The sequence below is a fragment of the Sardina pilchardus genome, chromosome 19 (assembly GCF_963854185.1).
Source record: "Sardina pilchardus chromosome 19, fSarPil1.1, whole genome shotgun sequence".
NCBI classification, from domain to species: Eukaryota; Metazoa; Chordata; class Actinopteri; order Clupeiformes; family Clupeidae; genus Sardina; species Sardina pilchardus.
In genome coordinates this window covers 25,114,862-25,133,393 of record NC_085012.1, presented here as the reverse complement: position 1 = coordinate 25,133,393, position 18,532 = coordinate 25,114,862, and the positions used below count along the sequence as shown (strand labels likewise).

General features: G+C 40.8%; 1 protein-coding gene across 3 annotated transcripts; it reads left to right on the top strand.

The window, feature by feature from the left end:
* Positions 1-999: 999 nt before the first annotated feature.
* On the top strand, positions 1,000-17,212 carry cd226 (CD226 molecule). 3 transcript variants are annotated; one of them, XM_062521836.1, is made up of 17 exons: positions 1,000-1,072; positions 1,612-1,935; positions 2,983-3,321; positions 4,472-4,549; positions 4,660-4,737; positions 4,990-5,061; positions 5,200-5,268; positions 5,374-5,445; positions 5,577-5,639; positions 5,732-5,809; positions 9,292-9,360; positions 10,273-10,299; positions 10,572-10,643; positions 10,764-10,835; positions 13,642-13,768; positions 15,041-15,095; positions 15,744-17,212. In XM_062521836.1, exons 1-17 carry the CDS (start codon positions 1,006-1,008, stop codon positions 15,876-15,878), a joined length of 1,797 nt encoding a protein of 598 aa, XP_062377820.1. In that variant the 5' UTR covers positions 1,000-1,005; the 3' UTR covers positions 15,879-17,212. The 3 variants fall into 3 exon arrangements, with proteins under 3 accessions (XP_062377820.1, XP_062377818.1, XP_062377821.1); XM_062521834.1 differs by having other exon boundaries at positions 10,231-10,299; XM_062521837.1 differs by lacking the exon at positions 5,374-5,445 and having other exon boundaries at positions 10,231-10,299.
* The last annotated feature ends 1,320 nt before the right edge of the window (positions 17,213-18,532 follow it).

The following is an 18,532-nucleotide window of genomic DNA, read 5'->3' as shown; positions in this document are numbered from 1 at the left end:
AAGAAAAACCTGAACATTTTCAAAGGAAATCAAACAATCTCTGCCAAGGCCCTAAAAGTTGGTCATGATTGGATCATTCATCAGGTCAATGAACCAAAACAAATGCACAGATCAAAACAAATATGGTTTACTGAACACAAAATCAAGCTTCAGACATTGCCATAGCAGTCCCCTGATCTAAACTCCATAGAAAAACAGTGGGATGAGTCAACGAGAAGAATGCACAAGTGTGGACCTAGCAATCTGGACGATCTGGGGACGTTTTGTAAAGATGAATGGTCTTAAATCCCTTACTTTGTATTCTCAATCTTTATGGGGTGTCAGAGAAGAATATTACATGCTGTTTTATTGACAAAGGGAGGTTTAAGAAGGTATTACAAGTAGGGGTGCCAATAATTGTGAGTGACGTGTTTTTATTAAAAACATTTATTTCTTTATGAGATTTTCCTTTTTCTCAGAATAAATTTGCTTCCCTTGCAGGGTGTATTTTTCCTCATTGTTTTCATTGTGGGAGTACAATAAATCACCTAAAGATTATTTTTTAGACCTATTTTTAGTCAACTTTTACCAAGGGTGCCAATAATTCTGGAGGGTACTGTATCTCAAAATATCTTGGTTTGGGTTATTATTATAATGTTGGAATATTATGACATATTTTGGAGTACACAGGCCTGTGTGTGAAAAATGGCAAGGGCACACCCTGATTGTGAAACAACCCAAGTGTGGTAGTGAATGGATCTCTCATTTCATGAGATGGAATACAGAAATAACAGTAGATGAATTAAATGAAAAGAAAATAATAAAAGTACTGTATCTCTGAGGACATCTCACCTTTGTCTTTGTCTTTTATTTACACAAGCAGGGAGCACTGTTTTGAGGCGGTTTCAAGACCCAGGCCTCCCCCCATAGAGTGTTTTTCCCCCCCTTCAAGTGCATGCAAACAGGAAGCCCTGGTCTCGTCACTCCTCAGTCAATGCAGTATTCATTCTTGCCGAGAAGGCTAAGATGGAGGCTGTACAAAGGGATTACTGGTACTCACTGGCACTTTTGACTTTTCTCATTATTCTCAAAGGTATTGTGTGAATTCATTCTCATGATTCTTGAAAGTATAGCGAGCCTCTTTTATGGTCTATTACTATAGACAGACAGCTTATCATTGTTTTCTTGAGTAAAAAGATGTTTCAATCTAAGTGAGATATCTCCTGTGTAATGATGAATATTGTATTAGAACATACATAACAAGTAAATACAGACTGGGGTTATTTGGCTAATTTGGATGTATTGGCTTATCACTGAACTTTAGATGTTGTTTTTGTTCAACAAGTCAGTTTGTAAGGGTGAAGGCTTTCTTAAAATGTGATCTTACTCTTTTATGGAGTCGTAGACATTCAAATTCTATTGAGATGGAAGTTCTTCCAAAAGTAATTAATGGCGTGTTGAATTTAATTTAAAAGGGCTTTTAATTATAGTTGTTTATGATGGTTTGTAATTGTGCAGTACTTATTTACACACTTCAATTCATAATACCCTGGTATAATGAACCAGTGATGATTCTTGTGATGCCTCTGTAAGCACTCATTGTTGTTTATCTCCTTCGTGATTTGGTACCAGCGTCACTTCAGAAGAGTGGTGATGAAACCGTAAGACTGGAGGATGGGATGATCCTGGAGTGTTTGTGTCCCTGGGATGGGAACCTCAGTATGGTCTCCTGGACCAAAGTACCCAGCAAAAACCCCATAGCTGTTTACCATCCACGGTTCGGGCCGAACCTTGCACCTGGGTACAACGACAGGGTGTCATTCCTGAGTAGAACTTCTATGGATGGAAGCATCTCAGTTGCTAACGTCACACAAGAGGATGCTGGTCTTTACCAGTGTTCCATGCAGACCTTTCCTCTTGGGACGTGGACTAGAGATGTCCAGGTGATAAAAGAGAGTAAGTCACAGCCCCTTTGAATTACCTGACCTTGTATATATCAGTTGCTCTGGAGCAAAGCAAGAACTAGTAAGACTCGAGTGTTGGCAGGAAGGCTGTTGTTCTCTGAGAAAATGCAAAAGGGCACGTTTATGTTCTGAACAACAGGGGCCTTATTATTTGAGTGGATGAAGACAAAAGAACTTTTTAACTGTTACAGATCATGATAATGACAATAAATTGCTTCACTGTACTGTAGAGTTAGGAACAAGATTATTCATACCCCTGGCAAATTTTGATTTAATGTTGATTTAATTTAATGTTTTCTCTTCACCAAGACTGTATGTTTGCTCTGACTGGTGGCACTGCCTCATGGCTAATGGTTGTAAGACACAAGTTTCACCCTCTTTTGTTTTTTTTTCCTCTTTAAAAAAAAAAAAAAAAAAATGGCATATCCAAAATAATCAGTGGAAACATCTTCATTTGTATTCACTGCTCTCAAAATGGTTCTTATACTGTAGTACTTATCAAGCCTCTCCATGTCTCCACAATGATTCTAGACCGCACCTCTTAACAGCAATCCGGCTTTTGAGACGTCACTCTGGTCTGGTGCTCACTTTTTGATGAATTGAGGTCTGGACTCTAGCTCGGCCAAAATGTTGATTTTGTTCTCTTTTAACCATAACTATTTTGAGAGCTGTGAGTACAGATAGAGATATTTCCATTGCATTCCATTTTTTCAAAAACAGTTATTTTGATTCCATGTTTCTGCCACATTGTCTTACAATCTTTTGGCATGTGACCGTGTCAGTCAGAACAAACATATTGGTCAGAAGAAAATCAACATTAAATCAACATTTGTCAAGGGCATGAACAATTTTATGTGGCGTCTTGTGTACATCATCAGTTTGAAGGAACTTCGTGTTCAGCGAAGTGACTGGATAAAACTATTGGGTTGAAATAATTTTTCTTAGAGTAGGCCTACCTACAAATGAGTATGCATGTGATTCATTCATTGCCATGCACTTGAGACTGAAATGTCTTGTTTACCTTTACACGTCATAACAGATTTTCTGCCTCATTCGGAGGTGATTATGGCGGTGGGGGAGAATCTGACTGTGGTATGCCCCATCTACAAATACTCTGCCAGTGAAGACCAAATCAGCGAAGTCCTCATTAGGAAGGATGACCAGGAGGACATCATTGGCAGGTGTGTACGGCAAGATGGCGTTTACGTGTTGAAGGACCAGCATGAAACGATACCAGTCTACTGTGCCGATCCTACCCTCGGTATGGCCTTTGAACTCAACAACTTGCTCGTTGCGGACGATGGCCGGTACCGGTGTTTGATGAGCACCGAGCACGGCGTTGAAATCTTCACAATTCAACTGACTGTCCAATCTCAAGGTGAGTAACACCTTCATCTTGACGGGCAAGGTCATCTCAATTGAGGCCTTTCATTTGATTTTAGACTTTCAAAGTGCTTTGGTCATTGGTCAGTGTCTCGTTGGAGTGAGCACAACGTTTAATTGCTTAGGAGGATTTGATGCTTTAGGGATGCATGTATTGATATTTACATGACGGTATATTACCTCATACAGTACATTATCTTAGAGCCTCCCACATGGAGACAGACAGACAAACACACACACATACAGAGAGAGAGAGAGAGAGAGAGAGACATTTTAACCATACCAATCAACGCTTACAGCAGTCCTTCTACCTGCACAGTCTGCTGCCCTCTCTGTTGTCTGTATGGCTCCTAGAGGAATGAAGGATGTATTCACCTCTCATTGCTTTCACTCTGAAATAGATTGACCTATCGCAGTGGCAAATGCCTGCATCAATACAGACACTCAAGGATATTGGATAAAAATAGCACATTGAGGTCACAGAATAACGTAAAATGTACCTGACATTGAAGAGTTGCTATGGTCTGGACTTTATTGGCATTACCAAGAACACTTGGTCAGGCGTTGCGTGCAAACAGTGATAAATGCATTTAGCTAAGCTACTGTAAGGTGAATGTTGAAAAATGAAGAGACACTCTGGAGCACAAAAGATGCAAGGACAGTGAGACGGATCATCAGAAGAATCAAGGTATGTCACATGATGTTTTTATTTTTGTGAATTAGCCTCTGTTAGGTAATTGTAGTGAGCTGAGCCCTACTGTAACTAGTGACAGTGTGACCGATGTGCCTTAATTGAGTCATGTCTGGTCCCACAAGACTTTGTAGCATACTGTAACTGCAGAAGACCTCCATCAGCCAGCTAGTGCTATCTAACAGTGGCTAACATGGTAGCAGCATTTGAATGATCACATTCTATTAGAAGTTTGCTGCAACAAACAATTGTTGTGGACCATGTTTCTTTCGTTTTTTGTATTTTTTGTTTTCCTTTAGATTATTTTTAATTTATTTAATATTTTACTTCAAGTATGTGCAAAAGAGGCAACCGTAGAAAAAGATGTGTAGAGGTGGTAAGCTACAAATCCGTGGGAAGATTGGCAGTTGGTAGAAGCCTGCTAATATTAGCCTCCTGCTTTTTATCTCTTCAGATGAACTTCAAACACCCACTGTTGGTCCTGAGGAAGCTGGGCCTTCCTCAACACTACATCAAGTGCAGGTGTTAGAAGGTAATTAGCCTGTTATTTGCAATGGGCCTATAGACATATGGTTGTAAAATAACAATGACTTCTGCTGTATTTCAGGTTGTTGTATTGAGTAATCTATGTGCCCTGTGTAGATGTAGATCCAGCTGAGGGAATGCCCATCACTGAATTGCCCCCCTCAGATACTGCCCATGATGTACCTGAACCTTCAAGTAATTATACTTAGTCATCGTCATCTTATTTATCATCATCACCAACATCTTCCTCCTCATCATCATAATCATCCTCATCATCATCAGCAGCAGCAATTATCAGTCATTATTCATCAACATCATCATAGTAATCCTTCTCCTCTTTCACCCTTGCTCCCTCATCCATTCTCCATCATCCTGTACCTGTCAAGTATTCCCTCGGACACATGTGATATGAATATGCAGACTAATTTTTATTCCATGGAAATCCAGCCCCAGCTGAGAGAATGTTTCCCACTGATTCAGCCTCTTCAGCCACAACTAACCCTGTGCGCCATCCTTCAGGTGTGTACATCATTAGAATCATTATTACTTTCAGTAGTAGTACCAGTATTAGCAGTAGTAGTTGTGAAACAAGTTATGTGAATTTCACCTGGCCTGTATTTATATGAAATAATCTTTGTTCACTCCATGTGAATCTAGGTCCAATTGAGGGAATGTCAACCACAGTACTGGCTTCAGTCATAGCCATCACTGTGCCACACACATTAGGTTTGTTGCTGGTCGTTGTTGTTGTTTGTGTTTGTGGTAGTAGTAGTAGTAGGTGTTGCACTGCATGATAAGAAAACACAATCTATGTTTGTGATGTAAACCCAGCCTCTACTATGGGAATGTCAACCACTGAAATGGCTCCCTCAGTGGGAAACACCATTGTGGCTCTTCCGCAAGGTTAGTAGTGGCTGTAGCAGTAGTTGCCCAGGTAATAGTTGTAGTAGTAAGTGTACTGTATAAACAGTAATTGATTTTCACCCTATTGTGTGATCTGTAGGTAAACTAATGTTTCCCCCCTGTCAATCCAGCTCCGTCTGAGGGAATGCTTTCCACTGAATCAGTCATAGCCACCACTGTGCCTCATTCTACAGGTTAGCAGTGGTAGTAGTAATAGTTATACAGTAGTAGTAGTAGTAGGTGTTTGTGTTGTATGAAAATACAAACTAATATGTTTGTGATGTAGATCCACCTTTAACTGAAGCCATGTCTACCACTAAATTGGCTCCTGCAGTCATAACCACCGCTGGGTTTCATCTCCCAGGTTAGTAGTACTAGGGGCCGAGCAGCAAAGCTGCATAGGCATCCATTGTGTTCTTAACTTTTCTTATAATAGGGGGCCAAGCAGCAAAGCTGCATAGTCATTCATTGCTTTTTATGGCTTGTTATTACTGGGCAAGAAGCAGAGTAGGTGTGAAAACATTTATTGACTTTCTACTTTTTTCTGATTATTGGGGCCCAAGCAGAGAAGCTGTATTTCTACATTTTTTTTATAATTGGAGTCAAGCAGCAAATGTGCATTGGCCCACATTGTGTTTCACCTTTTCTTATTCATCGTCTTTTAATTTCTTCCGCCACGAAAGTCTAAGGCAGCCTTGAAATTTGGCACACGGATTGTGGATAAACCATTGATTCATTCTTTTCTGCAAATTTTCTGTTTGCATCCTGGACGTGTTTTTGTTTGTGCATATAATGCTTGAAGCGCACTCCCAATTGTCAAAACCATTGGATTTCTTTTATCAAGTGAGGAACAACACACAACTACTGTATGATGTCAATTTCCATCCATTTCTGCTTTAACAAGAAAGAGGCTTTGCAATGATTCTTTTCTCGGCAACATTTCAAAGAAAAAGGGGAAAAAAACATATCCAAGTCTGACCAGTGAAGGGAAAGGTAAAAATTCTGCAGAATCAGAAAACAGATGGCTGGAAGACGACTGGCAAGAAATTATGGGCAGAATGAATTTTGTTGAGGTGAGGTGAAGAGATCAGAGGCACAGAACAAATGAAGCGATCCTGGAAGAGTGCATGACAGCATTGTATGGATAAAACATATTTCTTTTCTGGGGGAAAAAAGTAATTTATGACCTGATTGCAAACTTTTGAATAGTAGTGGATAAACTGCTGCAGAACGTTTGGGGTTGGAGAACAAGTGTCAGTACAGTATGTGGATCACGTGTGGTGTCTTCCTCTGCTCAGAGGGCTGCAGGTCCCCACCACAAGTCGGCCCCTGTAGGGGTTCCTTCCCTCGGTTCTACTATGATGTCGCCACACAAAGCTGTGAGAGTTTCATCTTTGGTGGGTGTCGGGAAAATTCCAATAACTTTCTGACTCAAGAAGAGTGTGAGTCAACATGCATAAGCATACCTGGTGAGTGTATCTTACTGTAAATATGCAGTCGTGCCACATTTGCAAACAAGCTTTTAGGAAAACAGAAACTTGATGTCTTTTCAGACCTATTGTAGTGTTTGATTTGCTTTTGTCCACGTAAGGGAGTAAATCCCCATAATGTTGTATAATGGCTTAGGTTCAGTTCCTCACAACGCAAACACAATTTGCAAATGAAGTGCAGGCTGCTCCATCTTTGGGTACTTTGGTGCAAATATTCTCTAACTCAATTAGCACGCTATTTTCCAGTTTCACTGTAGAGGGACAAATAAGCAATAAGCCCAGATAGGCTATAGTTTACACTGATTATAGAACTAAAGTGCCTTGTTAGGCACAACGCCCAAGCGTGCCTAAAACCCCCCGTAGCTGTTCTACAATCAGTGTAAACTATGGACTCGAGTGGCTTATTGCTTTTCTAAAACGGTTACTACATACTGTACTGTATATGTGGCAAAATGTCATTAAAAAAAAGACACAGCATGAGAAATGTAAAGATTTACTAATATATAATCATCCTTCCACCAAGAAATATATTTCCTGTATGAGAATGGTTAAGCTACATTGATGTTTCAATAGTGTAGCCAACGTGACATTTTTAGGTTAACTTCTTTTAAAGTTAGTTGGTTAGTTAAACTATTTGGCGGCCAAGCAGAAGAGCTGCGTTGTCACCCAATGTGTTTCTACCTTTTATTAGTGGGCTTGATCCAGCAAGCCCACTATTGTTCCTCTGAAGTTTACTTTTTATATTTATTTATTCTCGTTCACCCACATTTTGGCACGACTACTGCTCCTAGAGTGTTTTGAGTTATCCAACTGTAAAAATTCAGGCCCGAACTATCTTGCTTGTAGATTTCGGTTATCTTAACAATGGGATTCTCTTCTCTGATTGGCTGATGGGGTGGCCATTAACTTTGTATAACAGGCTACCTTTGAAATAGTTCAATAGTTGTAGACCGTATTACACATGAATATTAATTCGCCAAACTCTTTGTGAAGTTTAAATGAACTGTACCGTTGAAATCCTTGAATGAAGCCGAGTTCAATGCCTTTGAAAACACCTAATTTAAACAGAGAATTCACAGCGCGAATATCAGTTGGAATACCTATAAGTGACGCCCTGGCAACCACCCCATTACCCTAGCAACCATCTTAATTACCCTAGCAACAACCTAGCAACCACCTCTATAAAGTCAACCTAGCAACCACCATAGCAACTAGCAAGATTACTTAGCAGCCACTTTATTTATGTGTTTTGATGTTGCGTTAATGCGGTCAATTTTTGATCCATGTGCCCGATTTTCAAAAATGAGGTACTGTTGCGATCCTTTTGGCGATCTGCACCTGATTGGAGTCTAAGGCAACTTCAGGGAGAGCATGGTAAATTTGGCACACTGATTGGGGATGGTCTCGTGATTCATTTCAACAAGCTTCATGTATGTGTCTTGAGCACTTTAGCAACATCAATGGGTCAAATATGGAAGTGTGTTTACTGTATGAAGTTAACTTTAAATGCATGCCCAATTTTCAAAAATGATGTACTGTTGGAGTCATGGCAACTATACCCTTCTGAGCTGTTTGGCTCCCATATTGTTGCATGTAGCTGTTTTGATCACCTCAGTATCTTTTCTTCTGCCATTGGAGTCCATTTGGTGAAAAGTTTTGAAATCTGGCACACTGGGAACTCTCCTGATTATCATGTTTGCGTCTTGGCCACCACCAGTGGTTGATGTTGGAGGTGTGTTTACAGATGCTACTTTTGAAAGGCATGACAGACCTTCAAAACATAACTGTTGGATTCATTGGATGAAGAGTTCAACGTACGATATTCACCACATCCAACATTCTGAATTGGATTGGAAATGGATTCAGGAATGAATTCACCCCTCTTGAAGCTATCTAAAAAAGATCATCATTTGACACATCTGTTGGCCTTGTGGTTGAAGTGGTTGATATACCTCATGATGGAAGACCCCAACGCTGGGACATAACCACATTGAGTGTAATCAGAAACCTTGAAAACCTTTTATGAACTTCAAGAAAACCTTGCAGAAGTAATCATGGATTTTTCATTTTCATTTGGAAATTCATTTTCAAAGCCATTTGTCGGTTACAGCCTATTTATTTTCTCAGAAAACAGGAAGCAAGATTATATCTTGGGCAATCTTTGGTCAGTTAACCAAAGCTTGGTGTGAGTGCCTTTTTCCATGCCCATGCCATAAAATGGCATCACGTTTCCATGACAACTATGCCCTGCTGGGCTGCTTGGCCCCCTCAACAACACTGCTGTAGTTGTAATGTACTGTAGTAAGGAGTGCAAGTATATGTGACACTAATGTGTTTTCTCACCATATACATCTAGGTCCATCTGAGGGAGTGACCACTGAATTGACTCCCTCGGTCATAGCCACCACTATGCCTCATCCCCCAGGTCACCAGTAGTAGTTGTTATTTGAGTTATAGTCGTGGTAGTAGTGGCTGTTGTCGATCATTGTTCTTATTTTGCCGTAACTGTCAGCGTTATTGTCGTTGTATTTATCTCCAGTGTTGCCATCATCGTTTTGTTGTCGTTGTTGTCAGTATTGTCCGTGTTGTTGTCATTGTTTTGTTTAGTTTCGTTGTTGACATTGGTAGTTGATAAGTAGACTTCTACACTGTTCGATAGGAAAAACACATTATTTTACATTTGTCTATGATAATTCAACCACTGAATCGGCTTCCTCAGTCATAGTGACCACTGTGCCACATCCATCAGAAGGGTATTCCATCGAGCAAGCAAAGGACAAATCCTGGCTTATTTTCATAATTCCATTAATGTGGCTTTCAGAAATCCCAGCTCTTTAATCGTGATAATTTACGCCACTGAATATAGCCTGCTCTATAGCGGCTAATTTTCAAGCTTAATTTAGCTGTGTGGAGTCAGAAACAGATTCCATAAAGACAGCTCTGTCAACTTGTCTTTTCACATTCTCATCACCTTCATGTTCGTGTTAAAAAATATGATTGAATATCCCTCAGGTAACCAGTTCTAGTTGTTTTTGGAATTATAGTGGTGAGAGTAGTATTTGTTAATTTTTGTTGTTGTTTTCTTCTTGCCATCACCATTGTTGTCATTGTGTGTGTTGCTTCTTTTATCAATTTGTCATTGTTGTTGCTAGTTTTGTTGGTTTTGTCTTGGTTTTGTGGTTGTTTCATTGTTGGTTTTATTGTCGTCATTATTGTGGTAGTAGTAAGTTGATTTTTCTTTTGTATCTGTAACTGCACAATTGTTAAAAGAGTGTTTTTCCCCATGTAAATCCAGCTCCATCTGAAGGGAAGTCTCCCACTGTCTTGCCACCCTCAGTTGTAGCCATCACTGTACCTCCACCAGGTTAGCAGCAGTAATTGTAGTGGTGGCAGTAGTAGTTGTTGTCCTTGTTGTCATCGATGTTTCATCGTGTTTGTTGACATCATTGTCATCGTTGTCGTTTTTGTCAACAATGTTGTTGTTCTTTCATTGTTGTTGATGTCTTCATCGTTACCGTCGCTGTCGTCATTGCCGTCGCTGTCGTCCTCACCATTGTTGTTGTTGTCGTCGTAGTAGTGAGTGGATTTCCCTTCTGCATGATCTATTTGTAAATGAATGTGCTTTTCCCGATCCAGCTCCATCTGACGAAGCATCGTCCACTGAATCGGCTCCCCCTGACGTCGCCACTACTGTGCCACTTCCTCCAGGTTAGCAATGGTAGTGATGGTTCACCATCACAATGGTAATGATTGTAACCAGCGTAGTAATAGTAGTACAATTCACCCCATAAACACGTGAACTAATCTGTGTTTGTGATGTGCATTCAGAGCCATCTGAGGACATATCTGCCACTGAGCCTGCTCCCCCAGCCAAAGCTACCACTGTGCCCCATTCCACAGGTGTGTACAGATGATCTCAGAGCAAAGTGTTGTCCGTGGAATTAACCCTATTATTACTAGCTAACCCTATAGCCTTTTAGTATTGTTTGTTGTAAAAGTATTAATATCGTCATTATTATTATTATTATTATTATTATTAGTTGCAGAAGCAGTATCAGTAGTGGTAGTTATAGCATAATCATTGATAGTATGCAATGTACAGTATGTAAATGTTTTTTATTATTTATTTAAAATGTAAAATATTTAATTATTTTAGTTGTATAGATTAGCGTTTATTGTAAGAAAAGGCAACCATTTTATAATATCAGAAATTGTCTCTTGTAATGCAAGCTATAATTTATGTTAACTTATTTGTTGTGTAATTTATGCAATGTGTAATTTGTTTTTAAGCTTAAACTCACAATAAAAGTACTTATTGACATACATATTTTATGTGTATAAATTTCTCCCCAAGTGTTTGTGTTTTTAGTTGATTCACACTGCTTCGCGTGATCTCTGGTTTAGTGTCACCTCAGTTATAAACTAACAGATATTAACATCATGCTGTAATCACACAGATCTAGTCCATATCATAATCATTTTTACTTATAACGGATACTGACTGATTTCTTTGACACGAGAGCTTTCATGAGAGCTTTCATGAGAAAGTCATTAACACAATGACCGTGACTGTATTCACACTTGTTTGTATGGTTGCGTGAGCGTGTTATCATAACCACAAATGCACCTGCTTCTCTCTCTGCTTACACCCACTCCCCACCCTCATTTCCCTTCTTTATCCTCTGTCAAGTTCATTGTATGGATTTGTATACTGACAGAAACTATAGAAACAGTCTCAAAGATGAGACTGCTTGACAGACTTCAAGGTCTTGAATCTTGATCTCCTAAGAGACCCAACTCCAAGGAGGGACCTATCTGCTTGTGACCAGCTGGTAGAGGGATTGATGGAGGTCTCCATCTCATTCTATCTCTTTCCTCAGGCCAGCCACGTGTTAATAATCCCCCGCCTCCAGACTCCTCCCCTGACACACACACACACGCACAGATATCACAATTTAAAGTACTTAAAGTACATTTAGTCAACATTTGGTTTGGTGGAAGTTCTCTGTTATTAAAAGCCAAACAAATCTGCCACAGCAAATGCCTTGAAGTACAAATACAGAATGTGCATGCAGCAACTGAACTACAGACTTACCCCACTTGCTCAGATGGACGCCTCTCTCTCTCTCTCTCTCTCTCTCTCTCTCAGAACATCACCTCTCTCTCTCTTTCTCTGTCTGTCTGTCCTCATTGTTTCCTGTCTGTCTCTGTCCCACTTGCTTGAGATTTTTGAGAAGAGCAATATTTGAGAAATATTTTAAAGAGGAACTATGCAGGATTGGCGATTTCATCTTTGGTTTCGGTTTCGTTGTTCGTTTTCGCTCGTTTTATGCTTGCATTTTCTCTACAGAGCTTCCCCGACAGCTTTAGCGTGTATATTTATACATGTACAGGCTATATTTAAATATATAAATTGCAAGCGTGGTTCTTCGTCTCAGACTTCCAGATGTAAACAAAGAGCGATCGTCTCCTGCAGAAAGTTGCATAGGGTCTCTTTAAGCATTGCGTCACCTTTCCCCCAGACGGTCTCTAGACAGGCGAGACACCAAGAGTGAACAATCAGCGTCTCTTTAAGCGTATGTTTATACTTCTCACTCCTTTCATCTTCTCATCTGCGTCATTTAGCCAAATGAAAGTGGGTCGTTTTAGCAGACTTAACAGGTGTGAAGGTGGATAAAGCTTTAGATATCAGCAAAAAGAAAGATTAGGATAGCTCTGGAGAGTCATTAGGTTATTAGAAAGACCTGGTTCTCTGTTGTGTGAGGCCCTAACATAATGATCATACCAATCATAATCATTATGATCATTTCATTTGAGAACAATATTCATTGAATTATTGCATTCAAATGTTCTTGCCAGATAATTTCAGAAGATTTTCCTATATGATTGAATGAGCTCCCTGCATGGAGTCGGTTAGGAGGCAACGATCTTATGAGCGAATCTCATAACCCTTTAGTGGATAGGTCCGAGATCATGGCAAGAGTGGACAGAGTTTCTCAAAGCTGCCATAGTTAATGGACTGGTTAATGCAGACGATGCCTTTGAGAGTGTGATCTGAAGTTATATAGACGTAATGGTTTCTGACTGATAGCAGTTATTTGGAGTTAGTAAATTGAAGAGTAGAGAGAGTTTGCGGTTAGCTTAGGTTCCTAGACTACAGTAACTATAGTGTGTAAATCAGTGGGTGTTTTTGAGAGAATGTAAATATATGCGCTTAATTACTGAACAACTAGCATACAGTGGTCAGTGGGTGGACATGGAACACCATCTCTTGGATCCTAGTTGGGTGTGCAGATAAAATGGGCAACAATAAAGCCATGTATAAGAGACCAAAGACATGTCGAGCTTGACTGTTAATAGAATCTATTTGTTTTTATCTGGCTTGTTTTTGGTTTGCCTTGTTCAGTCCTCAGTCCTCCCTTGCAGCTGCAAATATTAATCAATAATGTATCAACTTGTAAATTATTATCCAAATTTTGTAGTGATTGGCCAATTGGTTTGAAGAAGAAAAAAAAGTCTAAAACCATTTGACTCCAGCCTATGAATTTGAATATTGCCTAGTTTCTGTACTCCTCTGCTTTGGGGAACACAGATTATGATCTTGCATCACTTTGATAGACCAAGCATATAATCAATTAATCGAAAAAATAATTGACAGATTAACCATCAGTGAAAATAATTAATTGCGTCGAAATTGTAATTTCAGACAACGGCTATTTTTGGATGGACTTCCTGGATATCCCCGAGGAGTATCGGATCTATGTGTACGCTGGGGCTGGAGCCGTTGGCCTTCTGCTCCTCCTGCTCATCATCCTACTGGTCTGCTTGTACAGGTAGTTTATTACACTAGACTACATACTATATTCTACATACTGGTCTGCTTGTACAGGTCGTTTATTACACTAGACTACATACTATATTCTACATACTGGTCTGCTTGTACAGGTAGTTTATTGCACTACATACTACTCTATTCTCCATACTGGTCTCTTAACAGGTAGTTTATTACACTGGGCTATATACTACTCTATTCTACATAGCTTACTGGTCTGCTTGTACAGGAAGTTTATTACACTAAATCTCTGCTGGTGACAACAGTTACAGATCTGTCGTGTTGTGGTGTATAAAAGACACACTACAGGCACACTTACAGTATGTAGTGTGTAAAACCACACCAAAAACCCCAACAAATTGCATCTTACATCAGGGTTTTTACCCTACCATCTGTTATACAACTGTGTTGTATGGTTTCATATATCAAAAATGGAGCATTGCATCACTCTGTTTGAACAATAGCTGTATGTAGTGCCCAGGCCTGATAAGACATAAACATGTGGTACTCCATGTGCATAGTTGAGTGTGGAGTGTATCATCTTACCAGGGCTGCAAAGTAGCACTGGGTTTTTAAGGATGGCTGGGGCTGAAAGGGAGGGGTGGGGGTGGGAAGGTGTGTACGTTCTTGCTGGATGTTTTTCAGAGAAATTCCTCATCTGCTGCCTCCACACCATATGTTTGAAATGCAGCCCAGCTACCAGTCACTTAAGTTTTCACTCTGCTGTGTGTGTGTGTGTGTGTATGTGTGCGCGCGCATTTGTGTGTGTGTGTGTGTGTGTGTGTGTCTGTGTGTGTGTGTGCACGTTTGTGTGTGTGTGTGCGTTGGTGTGTGCATGTGTGTGCGTGTGCGTCAGAATCAGCTTTATTGGCCAGGTTTGTGTAAACAAACAAGGAATTTGACTCCGGTTAATCTGTGTGTGCGTGTGTGTGTGTGTGCGCGCGTGTTTATATGTGTGTGTGTGTGTGTGTGTGTGTGCGCGTGTGTGTGAGCGTGTGAGAGAGTGAGTGAGTGAGTGAGTGAGTGTGAGTGAGTGATGCTCTAACTGCCAGTGTGATGAGGTTATATGCGTACTGCAGAGTGCCTGAGTATTCTTAACGTTCATTAGCAGACATACTCGCCTGCCCTGACCAGGGTTCAGCCTGTTCCTAGGAAGCCTGCTATCACGGCTCCGCTGCAAACTTGGCTGCTGCCCTGGCTTGAATTATGAAATGCCTGTAATATTTCATGCTGAAAATGACAGTTGGATTCAAACGCCATCTCTTTCCCCCAGGAGGAAAAAGAGACGAGAGGCATACAGGGTCAAGCTCCATCCCGGGAGAAGATGGGTAAGCACGCACGCAACACAAATCCAATATGTAGAGTCAGTGTAAAAAATCTAAGACATCCAGCACTGCACTGAGACCGTTTGACTCCAAGTTCCTGCCTGTCAATAGTGCCGGTTGCTGATGGCTTGCCATTGCTCAGGGGGTTATTGAGAACTGATGCCGACGAGGTCACAATCTGAGAGTGTAACAGATTTACACCACTGGATACCCTGTAATACAATTCCACTTTTAGACCGCGGCCTCCATTTGACTATAGGCCTCAACAGTGGAATAGGCAACTTCAGCGTGTAAACTCTTCCAGCTAGGGCAGGAAGAGGGATTTCACAACGGGTGCGGTGGCCAGTTAAGCAGCCGTGGCCTACTGGTGAGGGAATCAGACTTGTGATTGAAGGGAGGCCGGTGCAACCCTTGGGTGGTTGAACATTGCTCTTCCATGTTTCACAATCCACACCTACTGTACGATGGCCTTGAGCAAGGCATCTATAGTATCTATCTATCTATTCAAGGTTATGATATACAACCCTGTTGTTATTGTTGTTGTTGATATTGTCATTGTTGACTATGTTGATTTTGTTGTTGTTGTTGTTGTGCTGATGTTGTTGTTGTTGTTGTTGATGTGTTTATCTTTCAACTGTCTGCCTTGTACAGCGTGACTCGGAGCAGGGCGGCTTCTACGACCGCATGAGAAAGGGAGCCAGCTGGGGCAGGAAGGAGCCCATTTACGCCAACGTTCGCACAGGACAGAAGCACAAGTACAAGCCCAAGCAGAAGAGGAAGAGATGATTCCACTACCTCTCTGAAACTCACGCACCCTGCCAAAAAAAAAATGTTTTTGTTTACGGTCGTCAAGGGAAACCCCAGGAGGTCGGAGGACAGTGTGTTTCATGTGAAGAAAGCTCAAGAGTGAAAGTGAAGCACAAGAAATGACCTGTGATGTGATGGAACTAACCTTGATGTGAATTCTAATACACACTCTCAAGACAAAAAAAAACCTCCAACGAAGAAGGATAACCAACAATTACGGAAGTAATGTTCCCCAAAAAGATCCATCACTACTTTAATATTTAGCATAATCTTCATTTTTCTTCTGAAAGCTACCACTCACCTCATGCTATAACAATGCATCTAAATTCAATAGTTAGTTTTGCATGTCATAGAATTGCAATTTCTCCTTTTGTTTTAGCAAAGAAGGGTTTTTTATTATTATTATTTTAGGTGTTACAGGTTGCAGAGTGCAAGGGTCCATTTCCCATACCAGGAGCTACAGTCAAGGTTTTTGTGGCTCTCCAAAAATCTAAACAGCGGCCAGTAAAAGAGCATAGTTATAAGTTCCATCCAATAACTAACAAAAAGAACACATAAAAAATGGATAATGTTTGCTCAGCCAGAACTAAAGTCACAGGAAGGAACTAAAAATGGCTTAACCAAGTATGGCAAATAAAGACTTAAACCAAGTATGGCCAATTCTGACAATTCTCTCAGAAATTTGTGAAAATGGCTGACCAATTTTGGCTTCGTTTTGCTGTTGAATGACGCCATGCACAACCTGTCTTTATTTTCTACACTCATTGGTTCTTGCAGAAAGGTACAGAAGGGAACTTCTCCGCAAAACACTCAATGATTCTAGATATCCATTTGGTGCGCAGCACCCAGAATGGCAGATCCCTCTCTGATCCACCAGAGCTGTGCCAAATTGGGCTGAATCAGGGATGGATCTCTTCCAGAATCAGCTGATGGTCGCCATTCCTAAGATCCCTCATTGTTCCTGTCTGACGCCTCTGACAGTGAATACTAGTTCTGTGGCAGCCCATGCTGTAGGCGTGGATGAATTAGCTATTCACTGCCATTGTAGCTGAATGAGGTAAGAGTGGTCTGCCTACTTTCTTTATCTGTGCATAAATAGAGCCATGGACTGTAGAGATTAGCTGGTCACTTTGCGAAGAGTGGCAGAGGGATGCTAGAGAGTGGACCCTCTCAACAGCTTTTGTATTATTTGATTTTGTCATTATTTATTAAAGCTACTTCCCATAAAGAGCAATTTTCAGAGAAACCATATGTTGTTTTTTTGTTGTTGTTTGTTCGACGTTTAGTGAAATAAAATGTGAAACTTGAAAAAGGGTTGTACAGTGTGTGCCATGATGAGCTAGACGTATGGAATGGCCGAGGGCGCAATTAATAATTAGCCAAGGTTCTCTTTTTGTTGTTTAGAAACAGTGACACTTCACTCACTGCTATAATGCTTAGTATTGGAGCGGTCAGTTCTGACCAATGCAAAATGGGATGAGGATGATGCAAATTCACACACTGCTAATGTTACATAGTGTGTGTGTGTGTGCGTGCGTGCGTGCGTGCGTGCGTGTGTGTGTGCGTGCGTGCGTGCGTGCGTGCGTGCGTGCGTGCGTGCGTGCGTGTGTGTGAGTGAGAGTACAGTATGCATTGCTATCCGATTAACTGATTAAATGAACAGAATTGCATACATATGTATATAATCCACATGTCATTTATTCAACCCCTAAGAGCAGCAAACACTCGTATGAAAATGAGTTCATCTTTCTCATGTTGGATGTGCTTCAACAAAATTACAATATGACAAAAAAAACACACACAATACACGGCAGGTACACAACAAAAAAAGTGGTCAGTGTATCATACTATATGGCATCAATAACGTTTAGTTCTTCCAAAAATAAACTATTTGTTTATGATAAATAATTAGAATTGAACACATTTTAGACAGTATAAGATACTGTTAACCAGTTTTTGACAGGCATACTTGTCTTTTCCCCCACATCGATTTTGAATTTAATTCAATAATTGTTGCAACAAACACAAAGCAATTTGTACACCTCAGACCAAGTAGGCTACACCTCTGTCCAGGGCTCTTTTGAAGATTGCACAGGGAATCTTGAGGATGTAGAAATGTTCCAGTTTGCAGTAGAGTGAGAGAGGGGTTTGGGGGGAGGTGGGGGTAACAACCATAATTAAGGTCACAGCATAACATTTTCATTTCTGCTTTAAGAGGTTGATGGCTGTATCCTCCACACTGCTCTTAAGCCAGCCTGAACACCCAGCCCAGTCATGCAGAACTCCTGGTTGCCATGGTATCTTAATGACTTCCCCTTGGTCTTTGCCCTACAAGGACACAACACCAAAAACACACACACTCCCTCATACACACACACACACACACACCTGATAGCGGCTCACAGATGCGGCCCTGAACTGGCACAGGCCCGTTTACGTGTCGGTAGTTATTTGGGTCAAGCCGGACGAGTGAAGTTCTCCCATCCGAAACAGTTACGCAGGGTGACAGCGCGAAGACTCCCCTGTGACTCACCAAAGTGTGTGTTTGTTTAGCCTGATTGTCTTTGTAGGTAAAGAAGCCAGTGTCAGGCTCATTCATTTAACGCTGCCTCCGCACTTTCAGAAAGCCTCCG

Excerpts from the sequence above, each read along its gene's own strand:
- cd226 (XM_062521834.1), top strand. The coding sequence starts at position 1,006 with ATGGAGGCTGTACAAAGGGATTACTGGTACTCACTGGCACTTTTGACT. Across the intron at positions 5,446-5,576 it reads CATTGTGGCTCTTCCGCAAG|CTCCGTCTGAGGGAATGCTT; the intron begins GTTAGTAGTGGC and ends CTGTCAATCCAG. Across the intron at positions 5,810-9,291 it reads CGCTGGGTTTCATCTCCCAG|GTCCATCTGAGGGAGTGACC; the intron begins GTTAGTAGTACT and ends ATATACATCTAG.